The 16,545-nt window shown below is 34.8% G+C and overlaps 1 protein-coding gene across 7 annotated transcripts in view; it reads right to left on the bottom strand.

Annotated features, from left to right (window-relative positions):
- The window catches only part of TCF12 (transcription factor 12), a 389,941-nt gene that overhangs the window by 102,843 nt on the left and 270,553 nt on the right, over window positions 1-16,545 (bottom strand). For all 7 annotated transcript variants that reach the window (XM_059371992.1, XM_059371995.1, XM_059371994.1 and 4 more), the window contains one exon: window positions 13,955-14,019. In XM_059371992.1, the coding sequence (XP_059227975.1) occupies window positions 13,955-14,019 (65 nt within the window). The remainder of the gene's footprint in view (window positions 1-13,954; window positions 14,020-16,545) is intronic.

The raw sequence follows: 16,545 nt of genomic DNA, 5'->3' as shown, positions 1-16,545 counted from the left end.
AATCTTAAAAGTAGACAGCCCTCAGTCCTTCAATCACTTCCCATACGCTAGAGTTGCAAATTACTTTATCTGCAAGTTCTCCAAGTCAGTTTTAGTTTACTTAATCCTGTTTTGAAATGCATATGCTCAGAATGGTATACAGTATCAACTTCCTTATTCTAAATAATATGTTTCTAGTAATTCAGCCTAAAACTAAAGTCCTTACTATTAGGCTTGCTGTTATGAAGAAATATCCAAATTGTTCTTTAAAACACTAGCTTTAATTAAACCTCTTGGGGAAATAGCAAGTCAATACAGGATTGGCCACATATGAAAGCCACTGATTCTCTTGTCAGAAACACTACTTGTGTAGGAAAAATTTGTGTTTTGATGGAAAATTATGCATTACGTGGAGTAGGGTTAGTTCTGTAACTATTCAACTCTATCTCTGCAGCAAGAAAGAAGCCATAGTTAATATGTAAATGAACGGGAATGGCTATGTTCTAATAAAACCATTTACCAAAAAAATGGGGGTGGAAACCTTTGGCTGATAGCCATAAATTCGCTGACCCCTACTCCAGGACACAACTTTCTGGATTTTATGGGAGCTACTTTACAACTCTGTAAATTGTAGGTAACGGATAGCAATGTAAAATAATTCTTACCTACAGACCCGTAAAAACATTCTTTTCAGTGAAGGGAAGAACAACTATTCCCCACTCTTAATACCTCTACTACCCTGCTCCAAAGGAGAAAAAAAAGTTTGGCCTACATTTGAACATTAATTTCCATAATTTTAAAAATTTATTAAATGTTTGCTATTGGATTATAGTTGACATATGTTTTAGTATAGTTTCAGGTATACAATAGGTTTACATAGTGATTTCACAATTCTATATATTACACAATACTCACCATGATAAGTGTAGTTTTCATTTGTTACCATGTAACATTATTACAATATTACTGACTGGAAGTATTCCCTATGTTGTAGTTTTTATCTCTGTGACATTTATTTTGTAACTGAAAGTTTGCATATCTTAATTTCCTTCACCTATTTCATTCACCACCCCCCCACCTCTGGCAACCATCAGTTTGTTCTCTGTATTTATGAGTCTTTTTCTTCTTTTGTTGTTTTGTTTCTTTTTTAGTCATTTCCATAATTTTGATCTATGACTGTACTTGTTTTTGGATTCTCTTTTGAACTGGTTTAGACACCTTACAAATTTCTTCACTGATGAGATAAAATCTATATACATACTCAGTTTTTATCTGGAGGAGAGTCATGAATTTACATATTTTAATAAATCGATCTTTTAACACATGGAATGTGCTATTCTAGGATAACTAAGATCTGTCTAAACTACCCCTTATTCCACTGTTCATGCTCATGTTCTAGAGCAGTTAGGCCATCTCAAATAGTTTCCTTGGGTCCAGTTTGTAAATTCTCTTGTATATCTGGAACCAAAATTTAACTTTTCTAAGAAGCACCTGTATTTTTTATCCTGCCATGTGTACAACCTGCAACCCTTACAGGATAAAAGTCTTTGGGGTTAAGCATTCAAGCAACATTCTTATAATTCAAACACCTCACACCATTCCTCAAAACAAGTATTTCATTCAAAACAAACTAAAATGTTACTATTCCTAGAATACACACTTTTTTATTCATTCAATGTACATTCATTCAAAAGGTATCCATCGATACTTCAATTTGTCAGGCAAAAAGTAGCTGATGAAAATAAAACAAACAGCCATTGACCCTGCCCTCACAAAGCTCATAGTTTCAGCGGGAGAAAATTAAGGAAGCATCTACAAAAGGTGTTGAATATTATTACTTCTATTCAGATTGGTCATATGTTCTCTCTCCCTAAGATGTCTTCCTCTCTACTTGGTCAAATTTCACCCATTTTCCAAGATTTTAGAGTTGTACGCTTCTTTTGCAAAATCTTCTCTGTATCAAAAATCACATTAATTTCACTCTTCGTTTTTTTGTTTCCTCTTCTGAGTTCTAACTCACATCTGTGCCACTTTCTTGAGATTTACTACAAATTATCTTATCATTCTAATAAATTTTCTGTGTGTACAGAGCTAGTGTCCCCCATCTAGAATGTAAGCTTCTTGAGGACTGATGCTAAATCTTTTATTCTGTTGCCTGGTCCAGATCCTTATAATGGTAAAACAAGAAAATTCTTGTTGATTCCTTATCTCTTAATCAAGTCTTATAGTGTGTGAAGCCCTTTCCTTGATATTTTTCGCCCGCTAAGAAGCAGGAGAGAAAAAATGAAACATTTAAATTGTAAGTGATTTGGTTTGCTTAAAATGGAAGTTGCAATAGATTTTTTAAAAATTGGGAATGCAGTTAATTATTAAGGGCATAACAGTTCTTAGATAATAGGGGATTCTTATTAAAAATAAAGAACACTAAAAATGCTAAAATCTGGCCAATAAAATGTTAAAATGCAATGAACACATTATGCTGTGGAATATGGACTGTAATTAGTATTATGTAATCTGTGCAAAACTCCCATTATTTGATTAAAGGAGTTTTGAAATAAAGTAAATCACTTAAGGAATTTATTTTAAATGTATAAAAATTTATAAAAAAAGACCTCAAACCAAACGAAATCTAAAGATGAAACAAGTAGGATTACTAATACTTTAATACTTTAAAACACATTAAACGTTCTGTGTTAACTTAATTTTATGAGTAAAAGCAGTGATAGGGTTCAGGATATACCACCTCCAAACATGGTACCTTGCCATATTGAATATTTTAAGGTGAGGAGTTTGAGAAAGTGCCAGGAGCGAGAAGGTCATTTTAAGTGTCCCCTCCCAGGGCCTATTTCCCTAAAATAGACCATAATAACCTCATGTGAGAGATGCCATTCCTATGCCAAGAGGAAAGGAACATCCTATATCCAAAGACAAAGGGATGTAAAAAAAAAAATCCTAAGAAATAGGCCTTATGAAAATTTCCCCTAGTTTACTACAGTTACCTCATATTCCTTAATCTGTTCATATTCTTCCATGACTATCCACTCTGCATCAAACCTAGCATAAATATAACTAAGTCTGTGTCTTCGCCTTCATATCCTTATGAAGACTCTCCTAAAACTTACATTAAATAAACCTGTATGCTTTTCTCCTGTTAATCGGTCTTTGTCAGTCTCCTTTTCAGATCCAGAGAGGAACCTTAAGAGGGTTGAGGAAAACTTTTCTCCCCTATGGGCAGTAAGATTTTCTCATGTTCTTATGGATATCTTAGGCTAGGTAATTACTCCACAGGCCTCATCCTTTAGGGGTTTCTCTAAATATACTGTAAGAAATCACCTCATCAAGCAACACAGTTAAACTCCAGAACTATTTGTTCTTACTGGCTAAGGTAAATAGTCCTCCTTAGGAAAGCAGCCTTATGGGGAGGAGGGGAGGCAGGAGAAAGAAAAAGAGAAATAGCCACACCACAAGAATCTTTTATTAAGCAACTTGTAGTCCTAAAAATGATTCTGTTCTTGAAATTACCATGGAATTATACAAATCCAGAAGGACTGGTAATTTGTTCATCCACTGCACTTAAACTTCTTGCCATGAACAGAAAACCCACAGAAGCGTTGGGTGACCTTATTATATACTTGTAGATTTCTTTCTATATCCTGGATACCAGTTCTTCGTCAGATAGGTTTTGCAAGTATTGACTCCCAGATGTGGCTGTCAACTCATTTTTTTTTTTTTTAATTTGAGGCCTTTTTATAAGCTTTTTGTATTCAGTGTAAGAAAGCTTTGCTTACTTACTCCCAAATTGAGGAGATAATTTTCATGTTTTGTTCTTAAAACTTTGTAGTTGTAGCTTTTATATTTAGGTCTAGGAGCCATCTTGAATAATTTTTGTTTAGTGTGAGAGGACTGACAATCATATCTGTCCACATGATTATCTATTTGTATTACATTTTTTACAAAAGCAAAACAAAAACAAAAACATCCTTTCCTTTCTCCAGTGGACTACTTTGGCTGAAAATCAAGTTAACTATATAAAGCGTTGGGCTGTATTCTGTTCCAGTGTTCTATTTCTCAGTCAGGCCAGTACTATGCTGCCTAAGTACCACAACTGTGTATCAGGTGTTAAACTCAGGTAGAATACATTCTCTAGCAGTGCTCTTCACTCTTCATTTTTTAAAAACTAAGCTATTACTTACATACAATAAAATGTTCAGATCTTAAGTGAACTACTCCATCAGTTTTGATGAATGCATATCAAGACAGACATTTCTATTACATCAGCAATGGGGTCCCTTTATAGAAGAACCCTCCTATTGGCAACCACTGATTTGATTTTTATCAACACAGGATAGCTCTGCCTATTACAGACGTTCTATTAGTGGAGCCATACAGTATTTTTGAGATGTGGCCTGTTTTTAGCACAGCATTATCGAGATCATTAGATCATTCCATTTTATTGCTGAATGCCATTTAGTGTATGAACATGATACAGTTCATTTATCCATTATCCTCGATGAACATCTGTGTTTCCAGTTTTAGGCTAAAGTGAATCAAAGTGTTACAAACATTTTTGAGAAAAAAGCTTTTTGTGAATGATATTTCACTTGGATAAATACCTGGGAGTAAACTGCTGAGTCGTGGGGCTGATACATGTTTAACTTTGTAAGAAACTGCCAGTTTTCTAAAGTCATTATACCATTTTACAGTCCCACCAACAATGCATCATCATCTTTTTGATTTTAGCTATTCTGGGTAGTTGTATACTGGTTTTAATTTTCATGTGTCTAACAGCTAATAATGTGGAACCTGTAACGTGCTGATTACCCATTTGTATTTTTCTTTTTGTTAAGATTTTGTTTATTTATTTTTGAGAGCGAGAGAGTGAGTGGGAAGGAAAGGGAGATCGAATCTGAAGCAGGTTCTGTGCTCAGCACATGCCCCCTGCAGGGGACATGATCCCGCAAGGGTGAGATCATGACCTGAGCCAAAACCAAGGCTCACTCCATTTGCATATTTTATGTGAAGTGTCTCTTCAAGTGTTTTGCCTATTCATTTATTTACTTTTAAAGCTGTGTCCCTACCCAATGTGGAGTCCAATGCAGCACCTAAACTCATGACCCTGAGATCAATACCGGAGCTATAATCAAGAGTCAGATGTTTAAATGACTGAGCGAACCAGGTGCCCCATGTTTTGCCTATTTAGAGGAAGGTGGGTTGCTTGTATTTTATTAATGAGTTGTCAGGGATCATTTTATTTGTCAGATATATGGGTTGCAAATACCTTCTCCCAATCTGTGGCTTCTCTTTTCATTTCCACAAATTTTTACTTTTTGAAAAAAGATTTTATTTATTTATTTAAGAGAGGGAGAGAGAGGGCACGGGATTCTGGAATCATGACCTGAGCTGAAGGTAGGATACTTAACCGACTGAGCCACCCAGGTGCCCCTTTAGTATCGATTTAGTTCAATTTATCAGTTTTTCTTTCATGTTTGATGCTTTTATTATGTGTTCCCTATGAAATTTTGTTTACCTGTAGGTGGCAAAGATACTCATCTATTTTTTTCCCAGCAGCTTTATTACTTTAGCTTTCATATTTAAGTCCATTATCTATCTCAAATTTGTTCATGTATGGTTTAAGGTAAGGTTTTAAGTTCTTTTTTTTCTTTCCATACTGATAATTCAGTTGTTCAGCACTGTGCATTAGAGATTTTTTTTTTCCTCACTGAGTTGCTAGGGTGCTCTTACCAAATATCATTTAGCATAAAGGTGTGGGTCCTTTTCTGAATTCTATTCTGTTCATGATCTGTCAGTCTTTATACTATACCATCTTGATTAGTATTGCTTTATACTAAGTCTTGAAATGAGGTATAAAGTAAGTCCTTTCTCCTTTCTTTCTGGATTGTTTTGGCACTTCTTAATCCTATGCCTTTTTCCTTTTTTTTTTTAAATTTTATAAACATATATTTTTATCCCCAGGGGTACAGGTCTGTGAATCACCAGGTTTACACACTTCACAGCACTCACCAAAGCACATACCCTCCCCAATGTCCATAATCCCACCCCCTTCTCCCAAACCCCCTCCCCCCAGCAACCCTCAGTTTGTTTTGTGAGATTAAGAGTCACTTATGGTTTGTCTCCCTCCCAATCCCATCTTGTCCTATGCCTTTTTCAATTAACTTTTATTTTTGTGTTAATTAACTTTCCCCCAGAATTTTTATTTAAAATTTAGCTAGTTAACACATACGGCAATATTGGTTCCAGGAGCATAATTCAGTGGTTCATACAACACCCTGTGCTCGTCATAACAAGTGCCCTCCTTAATACCCACTACCCATCTAACCCATCCCCTACCTCCTTCCATTACCCCTCAGTTTGTTCTTTATCATTAAGAGTCTCTTATGGTTGGTTTCCCTCTCTTGATTTTTAATCCCCTTGCCATATATTCATGTTTTCTTTCTTGAATTCCACAAATAAGTAAAATCATGTGCTATTTGTCTTTCTCTGGCTGACATATTTCACTTAGCATAATACACTCTAGCTCCATCCACAGCACTGCAATGACAAGATTTCCTTCTTTTTGATGACTGAATAATATTCCACTGTTTATATAAATCTTCTTTATTCATTCATCAGTAAGGACATTTGGGCTCTCTTCATAGTTTGGCTATTGTTTATAATGCTGCTATAAACATTAGGGTGTGTACACCCCTTTGAATCTGTATTTGTATTCTTTGGGTAAATACCTAGAAGTATAACCACTGGATCATAGGGCAGTTCTATTTTTAACTTTTTGAGGAAACTTCATATTGTTCTCCAGAGTGGCTGCACTAGTTGCATTCCCACCAACAGTTTAAGAGGGTTCCCCTTTCTCTGCATCCTGGCTAACACCTGTTGTTTCTTATGTTAATTTTAGCCATTCTGACAGGCGTGAGGTGGTATTCTTATCATGGTTTTGATTTGTATTTGTATTTCACTGATGATGAGTGATGTTGAGCATCTTTTCATGTGCCTGTTAGCACATAATAATCTTGTCAATGTCTAAAAAAAAGTCTGCTAGAATCCTGATTGGGACTACATTAAATCTATAGCCTAATGGAACGGACATCTAAATGATACTGAGCTTTCCAATTCATATCTATTATATTTTATCTATTTATATATCTATTTATTTAGATCCTCTTTGGTTTACCAGCAATATTTTACAGTTTTCACCGTTGAAGTCTTACAATCTTTTGCTAAGTGTATACCTCAGTATGCTTTCTGATGTAACTACAAATAGTACTTTTTGTTAATTTCATTTTCTAATTGTTCATTGCTGGTGTGTAGAAATACAATTAATTTTTAGATTGACTTTATATCCTGTGAAAAAGTTAAAGGTTTATCAGTTCTGCAAGTTTTCATGATGATTCATTCAGATTTCCCATGTACACAAACATGTCATCTGCAAATTCAGCTTAATTTATTCCTTTTCCAATTGTGTCTTTTTTTCCCTTGCCTTATTATACTAGCACATAAAGTTCAAGTAATAAGAATTGAAATTCTTATCTGGTTCCTAATATGGGGGGACATTTAGTTTTTCACCAATAAATATGCAGTTAGAGATCTTTCATATGTCTTTTATCAAACTGAGGAAGCTGCTTTCTATGGTTAATTTGTTGTGAGGTTTTATCATGAATATTTCATTTTTGTTGTATACCTTTTCTACATCTATGGAAATGATCACATTGTATTTCTCCTCTCTTCTGTTAATGTGTCGAACTAAACTGACTGATTTTCAAATGTTCAGCCAAACTTACGTGTGCAGTTTTATTGCTCATCTTGTAAAATGACCTGTAAAGTGTTTTCTCCTCTCTATTTTCTAAAATAGTTTGTAAAAGATTGGTATTTTTTTCCCTGAACATTTAAAAAAATTCACCAATGAAACCATGACCCTCAAGCTTTTTTTTATGGGTTTTCTCTCACAATTTTTTCATGCCCTCTACATTTCTTTCTTATTTTACTTCAATTCCAGTATAGTTAACACACAGTGTTATATTAATTTCAGGTGTACAATATAGTGATTCAATAATTCCATACATTAGCTGGTGCTCATCACTCTTTGTAAAGAATTTATGAAATGAATTTATTTTCACCAATAGATGCACAGCAATTCAGACTTTCTGTTTTATCTTGTCCCTTTGGCAAGTATTCCTCAAGAAATTTATTTCACCTAAGTTTTCAAACTTATTCCCAATATCTCTCTTTTTGTTCCAACTGATTTTTTTTTAACATTTTATTTATTTGACAGAGAGAAATCACAACTAGGCAGAGAGGCAGGCAGAGAGAGAGGAGGAAGCAGGCTCCCTGCTAAGCAGAAAGCTCGATGATGCGGGGCTCGATCCCAGGACCCTGGGATCATGACCTGAGCCTAACGCAGAGGCTTTAACCCACAGAGCCACCCAGGGCACCCCCCCCCCAATATTTCTTTATCATCTTTTTCATGTATATATGGTTTACAATGATAACCTCCTTTCTATTCCAGATATTGGTAAATTGTGTTCTTTCCCCTTCTTCCCTTCCCCACTTTGTCTTAATCAGTCCAGCTAGAAGGTATTAATCGTTTAAAATTTTATTTATTTATTTATTTTTAAAAGATTTATTTATTTGACAGAGAGAGGGGAAGCAGGCTCCCAGCTGAGCAGAGAGCCTGATGCGGGGCTAGATCTCAGGACCCTGAGATCATGACCTGACCCAAAGGCAGAGGCTTAACCCACTGAGCCACCCAGGCACCCCTTAACTTTTTTTAAAAAAGATTTTATTTAGAAAGAGACACACAGAGAGAGGAAACATAAGCAGGGGGGGAGGGAAAGGGAGAAGCAGGCTCCCTGCTGAGCAGAGACCCCCCCCCCCATGTGGGGCTCAATCCCATGACCCTAGGATCATGACCTGAGCTGAAGGCAGACGCTTAATGACTGAGCCACCAGGCACCCCTAGTAGTTATTAATTTTATGGATCTTTTAAAATAACCAAATTCTGGTTTTGTTGCTTTTTCTATTAATTCTGTAATATTACACTGATTCCTGCTCTTATCTGTATGATTTTCACCCTTCTATTTATTTTGTGCTTCATTTTCTAGCTTCTTAGGGCAGAACCTCAGGCTATATAATTCAGATCTTTTTTTTTTTTTTTTTTTTAATATAAGCACTTAAAGCTATACCTTTTCTTCTAGGCACTGTTTTAGTTGCACCAACAGATTTTGCTATATCCTATTTCACTATAATTCAGTTAGAGATAGTTTCTAAATTCCCTTCTAATTTTTTAAAACCACAGATTATTTATGTATGGGTTGTTTATTTTTCAAATATTTGGTGTTTTCTTAAGTATCTTACTAACTTCTAATTTAGTTTGCTTTTGGTCACACAATACACTGTAGGATTTAAAATCTTTTCAATTTATTGACACCAGTTTTATGGATTAGCACATGATTCAATCCTGCTGAACAGAACATATACCCTCAAAATGAATGTATATTCTTCATTTGTTGGGAACAGTTTTGTAAATATTAATAAGGTCAAGGTAGTTGATAGTAAATGCACTAAGTTTTTTGTCTAGTTATTTTGTCAATTGCTAAGAGAGATATTCAAACATTAAACTATAGTTTTGTATTTACTTCTCTCTTGAATTCTGTCAATATTTGCTTCATTTATTTTAAAGCTCGTGGGTTATTTACCTAAAGTTATTATCATTATGTATCATTTGTTATATCTTCCTGATATATTGACACTTTTATAATTTTCTCATTATCAAATGTCTGTATATAGTGAGACTGGTTATAATGAGAAAAGAGGATGATTAATAAGTAAATGGTATGGGTAAATATCCAAATAACTTTAAGTGCTACCTGAATTTAAAGTTGTCATTTCCTAAAGCATATAATACCTAAATGCTGATGAAACTTAAATCTCTTCGGGGAAAAAAAAAAAAAAATAGACCCTGCCTCTTCTGGGTTTGAACACTTGGAGAAAAACTTACATAAACTACTTGAATACATACTTGTTTTACAGGTATCAGTGAAAAACTTGTAATGATAAAAGGATTTTTCACATCATGGTGCAGTATTATACCTATAGTTAATAATGATGTTGGCTTCTATGTTCTGTGTCGAGTCAATTAAAAAAATTTGATTGCAGAATGATCTATCAGTGTTTCCAGTAATACCACTATACCAGTTTCCTTTTAATGGCTCATCAGTTATGGGATTGCCATGAAAGTAATATGAGGAGACTCATTTAGCAACATATTATTACATCATCTTAACATGAAGTAAGGCCCATCAGGCATTATTAAATTAGAATGAATTTTGTAGAATGTCAGCAGCATTTTATGTACATTAATAGGAGAGTTAATGTTCCTTTGGGAATTATGTTGAAGAGAAATGGTTTCAAAGTGGTGTTTGGATAGAATTTTGCAGTCACTGTTTACATTTCCTTCTATTATCATTGTGTGGTTAAGATTTTTGTGTCACTTGTGTACACGTAAGACAAAATGGCAGCCAATTTGATGTTTTAGTGTATTGTTTTCTCTGACCCCTGATAACAAATACTGTTTGGAATACAGGTTTTTCTTTGAATAGGAGTTATATGTCTTTTTTAACTCTTGAATATCCTGAGTTTACTATTTAGGTCTCAAATCAGCTGGTGCCATCCATTATTTTGTCTAGTAACTGCAGCACAGTGAGAGCTAAGTAACACTTAGTAACAATAGCAAGGCCATTGTTCCTTTCACAGTGAGGAATTCTTTTACTTGTTTTAAGAGCCTTCCTATCTTCACTGATGCCATCTGTCTTTGTTGCCATAAAACCTCTCCTCTGTGCTGAATTTTGGGCTTCCTCTTTGGGGCTCATGCACTGGTTCTGTGAATACTTTACAAATAAATCTTTCCCTCATTTGAATACCTTTACATTTCTTGCAATAACAATATTGTTATTTTACATTTCATATATCCCGGTAACATTGTTTCTCTTTTCCACAGGCCAACCTGATCTCTCCAAAATGTTATAAACAATTGTTAAACAGTGATCTTACGGTTTCTTCCTTTTTTATACTCCATAGATGCTTATATTTAGCATATACAGAAGAACTGGTTTTTTCAAAGCATAATCCCCAACACATGTGAATTAGCATCACCTGGGGCACTTGTTTAAAATATAAATTCCCAGGTCCCTCCTCATCCAAACAAATTAAAATGAAAGGGTAGTAAGGGGACAGACCTGGAACCTGATACTGTTATGCTGCAGTATAGTTATATCATAGTTAAAAGTATCAACCCTGTGTTTAGAAAGTTTATCACTTGCTTGATGCATGCTCTTGAGCAAATTACTTAATACCTCTGGAGAGCATCCATTTCCAATCTGAAAAATGGGTATTGTTTTTTTTTTTTTTTGTTTTGTTTTTTTTAAAGATTTATTTATTTATTTGACAGAGAGAGAGATCACAAGTTAGGCAGAGAGGCAGGCAGAGAGAGAGGAGGAAGCAGGCTCCCTGCTGAGCAGAGAGCCCGATGTGGGACCTGATCCCAGGACTCTGAGATCATGACCTGAGCCGAAGGCAGCGGCTTAACCCACTGAGCCACCCCGGCGCCCCGAAAAATGGGTATTGTTAAAGGGATTAAATGTGATCATGTTTAATTCAATGCCTGGCTCAGTTCTCAGTAAATGGGTGTAATTGTTATTATAGTGTTATGTACCTAGGTTTAAAAAAAATGTTTTCTGGGGCGCCTGGGTGGCTCAGTGGGTTAAGCTGCTGCCTTCGGCTCGGGTCATGATCTCAGGGTCCTGGGATCAAGTCCCGCATCGGGCTCTCTGCTCAGCAGGGAGCCTGCTTCCTTCTCTCTCTCTGCCTGCCTCTCCATCTACTTGTGATTTCTCTCTGTCAAATAAATAAATAAAATCTTTAAAAAAAATTGTTTTCTGTGTATGAGAATTAAAACTAGTATTGTACACCTCAAATTAATATAACACTGTATGTTAATTCTATTGGATTTAAAAAAACAAAAGTCCTGAGAAGAAAGGAATTAAATCTGGTATAAACACATATTAATCTTTGGAAAAACTGTTAAGATTTGTCTTCTAAAAACTTGAGAATTATATAAATAGAGCTTACCACTAATCCTAACTAAATAGCAATACTTTTGCCAAGGGAGTATAAAAAATGTTAAGTGGAAACTCATTAATATAAGCATTAGCTGATATATTAGATGCAGCTGTATTTTCTAAGAGCTTACAACCGTTTCCCCCTCAAATTTAGCAATAGTATTAACATTAGAACGGTGGCTCTCAAATCTTTTGGTTTCTTAAAAATAATATTAAGGATTCAAAATGGCTTCTGTGAAGTTTATCGCAGGAATGCAAGGATGATTTAACATACCAAAAAAAAATCACTGCAAGTTACCCTATTATAATACCACTACTGGGCACTGTTTCAACTCATCCTCTGCTCCAGCATTTATCCATGTGCGCTTTTACATGCATGCACTGTCCACGTACAACATTTCCCAATCTATGTACAAAGGATGGAGAGAATAAGAGGAAAGAACCACTCGAGTTGTGAGTTACTGGCCTGTGATGGGGTTGTGCCAAGGATATTCTCTCATTTCCTAAAGCCAAGTGAGAACTCCAAGAGATTCAATACAGGACACTTCATGGAATAAATTAATGACCTTTCCTGGTAAAACTGGGAATGTAACGACTTGAACCAACAATACAAAAAACATCCCCCAGAACACAAAATAGCTTTTGTTTTGTAGGTTATATGAATGGAAAAAAAAATTAAATATGGATTTATTTTGTAAAATGCTTCCGGGAGTACATGGAATTTAAACCTTCATTATATATAACTTTATAGGTCTTCATAGACCTATAAAGTAGGATGAAACAAAACTGCTAATTCTATTTTTCAAATGAGGAAATCAATGCAGAGATGGAATTGAAGGTTAAATGGCTTGTCTTAGGACCATTGGCCAGTAGCTTGTAAAGGTGGGATTTGAACCTAGGTCTTCTGCTTTTACAGGATAATTTTAATATTACAGGATATATATTAAATGTAGTAGTACTATTAGAATGAGAATTTAAAATTAGGGCAGACCTCATGAAAAGCATATAGACAGCAGAAAACAAATTTCATATATTCTGCCCTCCTCTTCTTTTTGGCTTGGTTCTGATGGGAATCTAGAGGTGAACTGAGTGTTCAGGATTCTCTCTAAAGATATGGGGAAATAAGCAGAAAAGATGGCCATCAGTAAAAATACTACATGCTAAGGATTATGGAAAAACTAAAACAACATTTCCAAGTTAAAGAGACTTTTGAAAGCCTAAAGAATTGGTTAGGGTGTAGGACAGAAATGAAAACACTTAGAACATTAGTAAGTTTAACATTACAGGATAGTAAAGCTACACAGAGCAATCATATGTTCTTCATGTAATATATTAGCAGCTCTGATTTTCTTATGAGGAAATATGCAAAAATCATTTTCAGAAAGGCTATAAGAATTTTGGAAAGGGAGAGGAAGGTAATTGTTGCTTCTACAGAAAGACAATGGTGAATTGGGGAAGAGAAATCATTTTAAAAGAGGGAGAAGAAGGGCGCCTGGGTGGCTCAGCGGGTTAAAGCCTCTGCCTTCGGCCCAGGTCATGATCCCAGGACCCTGGGATCGAGCCCCGCATCGGGCTCTCTGCTCAATGCAGAGCCTGCTTCTCTCTCTCTCTCGCTGCCTGCCTCTCTGCCTACTTGTGTTCTCTGTCAAATAAAAAAAAAAAATCTTAAAAAAAAAAAAAAAAAAAAAAGAGGGAGAAGAAAATATCTTTAGTTACTAAAATCTTACCACATTAAGTTACACATTAAAGTCACAGATAATGCTGAAATTGGATAAATTCCTACCTCTTCTATCAAAGCTTTTATTTATGTATTAAAAATGACCTCATTTTTGTATTTATTAAACTTACCTGACAGCCTGGTAATCCGGTGTCTCTGCTGTACAAGGAAAATGAGCCTCTCTCTGACGTTTTTCCTATAAAACAAAGAAAATACCTGTATACAAAAGTCCTCATTTATTGACAATCAATTCAACCACTAGACCATTCTTAGTAATTACACTGTGATTTGGAAGTACAGAGAACAAATTAGAAACAAGAAGATAAAATCCAATAATTAAAATTTTAAAAACTTACTATCATTCTAGTCAGTTAACAAATCCTGACACTTTCACTGAATAGCATGTATTTTATTAAATACTTTCTGCTGAAACGCTGAAAATATATTCAAAAGAACGGAAAATAATAGACATCTAGTCTATTCTATAGTCAACAGTATGATCTACTCTGTAGGGAGAATATTTTCCCTTATTTGCTTCAGACTGAAGATATCTCCTTCTTCTCTCCATTCTCTCTCTCAGAAATAAAAAGTATAGCTACAGCTTAATTCTCACCCCAGACCTCAGGATAACCATTAGCGAAAGGTTAGTATATATGATTCCCATGTTTATTTTGAAACTTTTTATATAAATTCATGCACCCAAACAATATACATTACTGTTTGTGTTTAATACATTTAAACAGATGGGATTATATAGTAATCCACCCCTTTTGAAATGTGATTTCTATGTAATATGCTTTTGAGATACATATTGATAATAAGCATCTAGTTCATTCATATTTACTGCTATAAAATGTCCCGTTATAGAAAAAACCCCACAGTTTCTCTATTCCCTTCCCGAGAAATAGATGGCTCCTAGTTTTTTTGTTTCAGGAAGAATGGTAAAACATGTATCCTCGCACATGCATTATACATACACACAAGACTTTCTCTAGAAAAGACACAGAGAAGTGGAACTGCTGGATTAAAGGATGCACACTTTCAACTTTCTAAGTATTGCCTTACTATTCTCTGAAGTCATCATGTCAGTTTACATTCCCAGAAATGTGTAAGAATTCCTTTTGGGACTGTATCTGCAGTTTCAAAATTGGATGGTTAAATGTCAGAAAACGGTATGGGCCAGTTCTGGAGGGAAAGTAGATGTCCCACAGTGCTGATACCAACAGCAGTTCTTGCCTACTTGCTTTTCAACATATTGTTCAGTAAATTTACAAATATTATATTGATTTTAACTAAACAGTCTCTAACAGACATGTTGCTCAAAAAGATTTCTGTAAACATCACAGTTTGATATTAATAACAAAGATGGAGACACAGATAAACGACAATGGCAGAGCTAATTCTTTTTCTCCATTCTGAGGTTAAAAACAGTAAAAATATCATTAAATCTGACAAGTTATCCAAAATATTTAAAATTATTGAGGCTATATGAACTTCCCCCCCACACTTGTATATTACACACTGAGATATTAGGCTTATAATTATATAAAAACGTATAGTTTATTGATTTTTAAAACTCCCCGTATAAATGGGATGCTCAAAATTATCTACTGATACAGTGCATAAAATTTAAAAAAACTTGGGAGACACAGGAACTAATATTTGATTATTTTCATTGACATCTACATGCCACAGTGGCTAACTGATATAAAATCTTGGCTGCTCTAAATTTGGCACGTAGTGACTCCTTAGATATACAAAATAATACTTGTAATAACAAAGCTAGTTATTAGAAAATACTGTAATAATTCACGGTATAATTTCAAAGCCCATTAGGACGTTGTAGCACGTGTCTTAAAAAGCACTTATTGGCTATTATTTCAGGGGAAGTAATGCCAACACACAAAAATGCAGATTAATGAGAAAGGGTTAATTAATGTGGTCTATTTGCCTCACTGTCTCATCATAAAGCAGTATGTTCTATTTAAAGAGCTTTAATTTGCAACATATATGTATAGAATAAAAAGCAAAAAACCCTAACTCTCTAAGGATATATATCTTTCAAGTAAGACTGCTTGTAAGAGTCAAGATGATCTATGGGGATTTTGGACTCAACCCTTCTCTTGGAGTTATTCCTGTGCCTCATCAAAAGGGATCAGAAATCCTGCTGAACCAAGAAGATGGCAGAGACTGAAGGGAAATGCCAAATTAGAAGGACTGGCAGACAAATTACTAAGGGAAAACAAAGAACAGCACACATTTATGGTTTGAAGGTATTACTTTATTCATCAAATAAACAAGTTTATGAGATCTCAAAAATCATTTCCAGTACATAGCTAGGTTTTTTTTTTTTTTTTTTTTTTTTTGTAAACTAGAAGCCCAGGGCAGGTTTGAACTCATGACCCTGAGATCAAGATCTGACCTGAGACCAAAAGTTGAACGCTTAACTGAGTCACCCAGGCGCCCTTAACGTGTCTTCAATTTTAAGAAAATATCTTAATTATATTGACATTCTAAACAAACACCATAGAGTTAAAAAAAGAGTATATTGGTTTTTCATCACAATATACCATGAACTTACTATTGGCTGAAATACTTAGGCCCTTTCTATCTTGCAAATTCCTCTTCCTGAAACATTAAACAACTAATGAAGACTTAAAGTTAAACAACAAGTTACGGTCTGTTTTATTTTCACTCAACTATACCAGAGTAAGAAACATTT

This window comes from Mustela nigripes, chromosome 13 (genome assembly GCF_022355385.1).
Source record: "Mustela nigripes isolate SB6536 chromosome 13, MUSNIG.SB6536, whole genome shotgun sequence".
Classification (NCBI taxonomy): Eukaryota; Metazoa; Chordata; class Mammalia; order Carnivora; family Mustelidae; genus Mustela; species Mustela nigripes.
The sequence above is the reverse complement of the archived record's forward strand: the minus strand, read 5'-3'. Positions and strand labels throughout refer to the sequence as shown.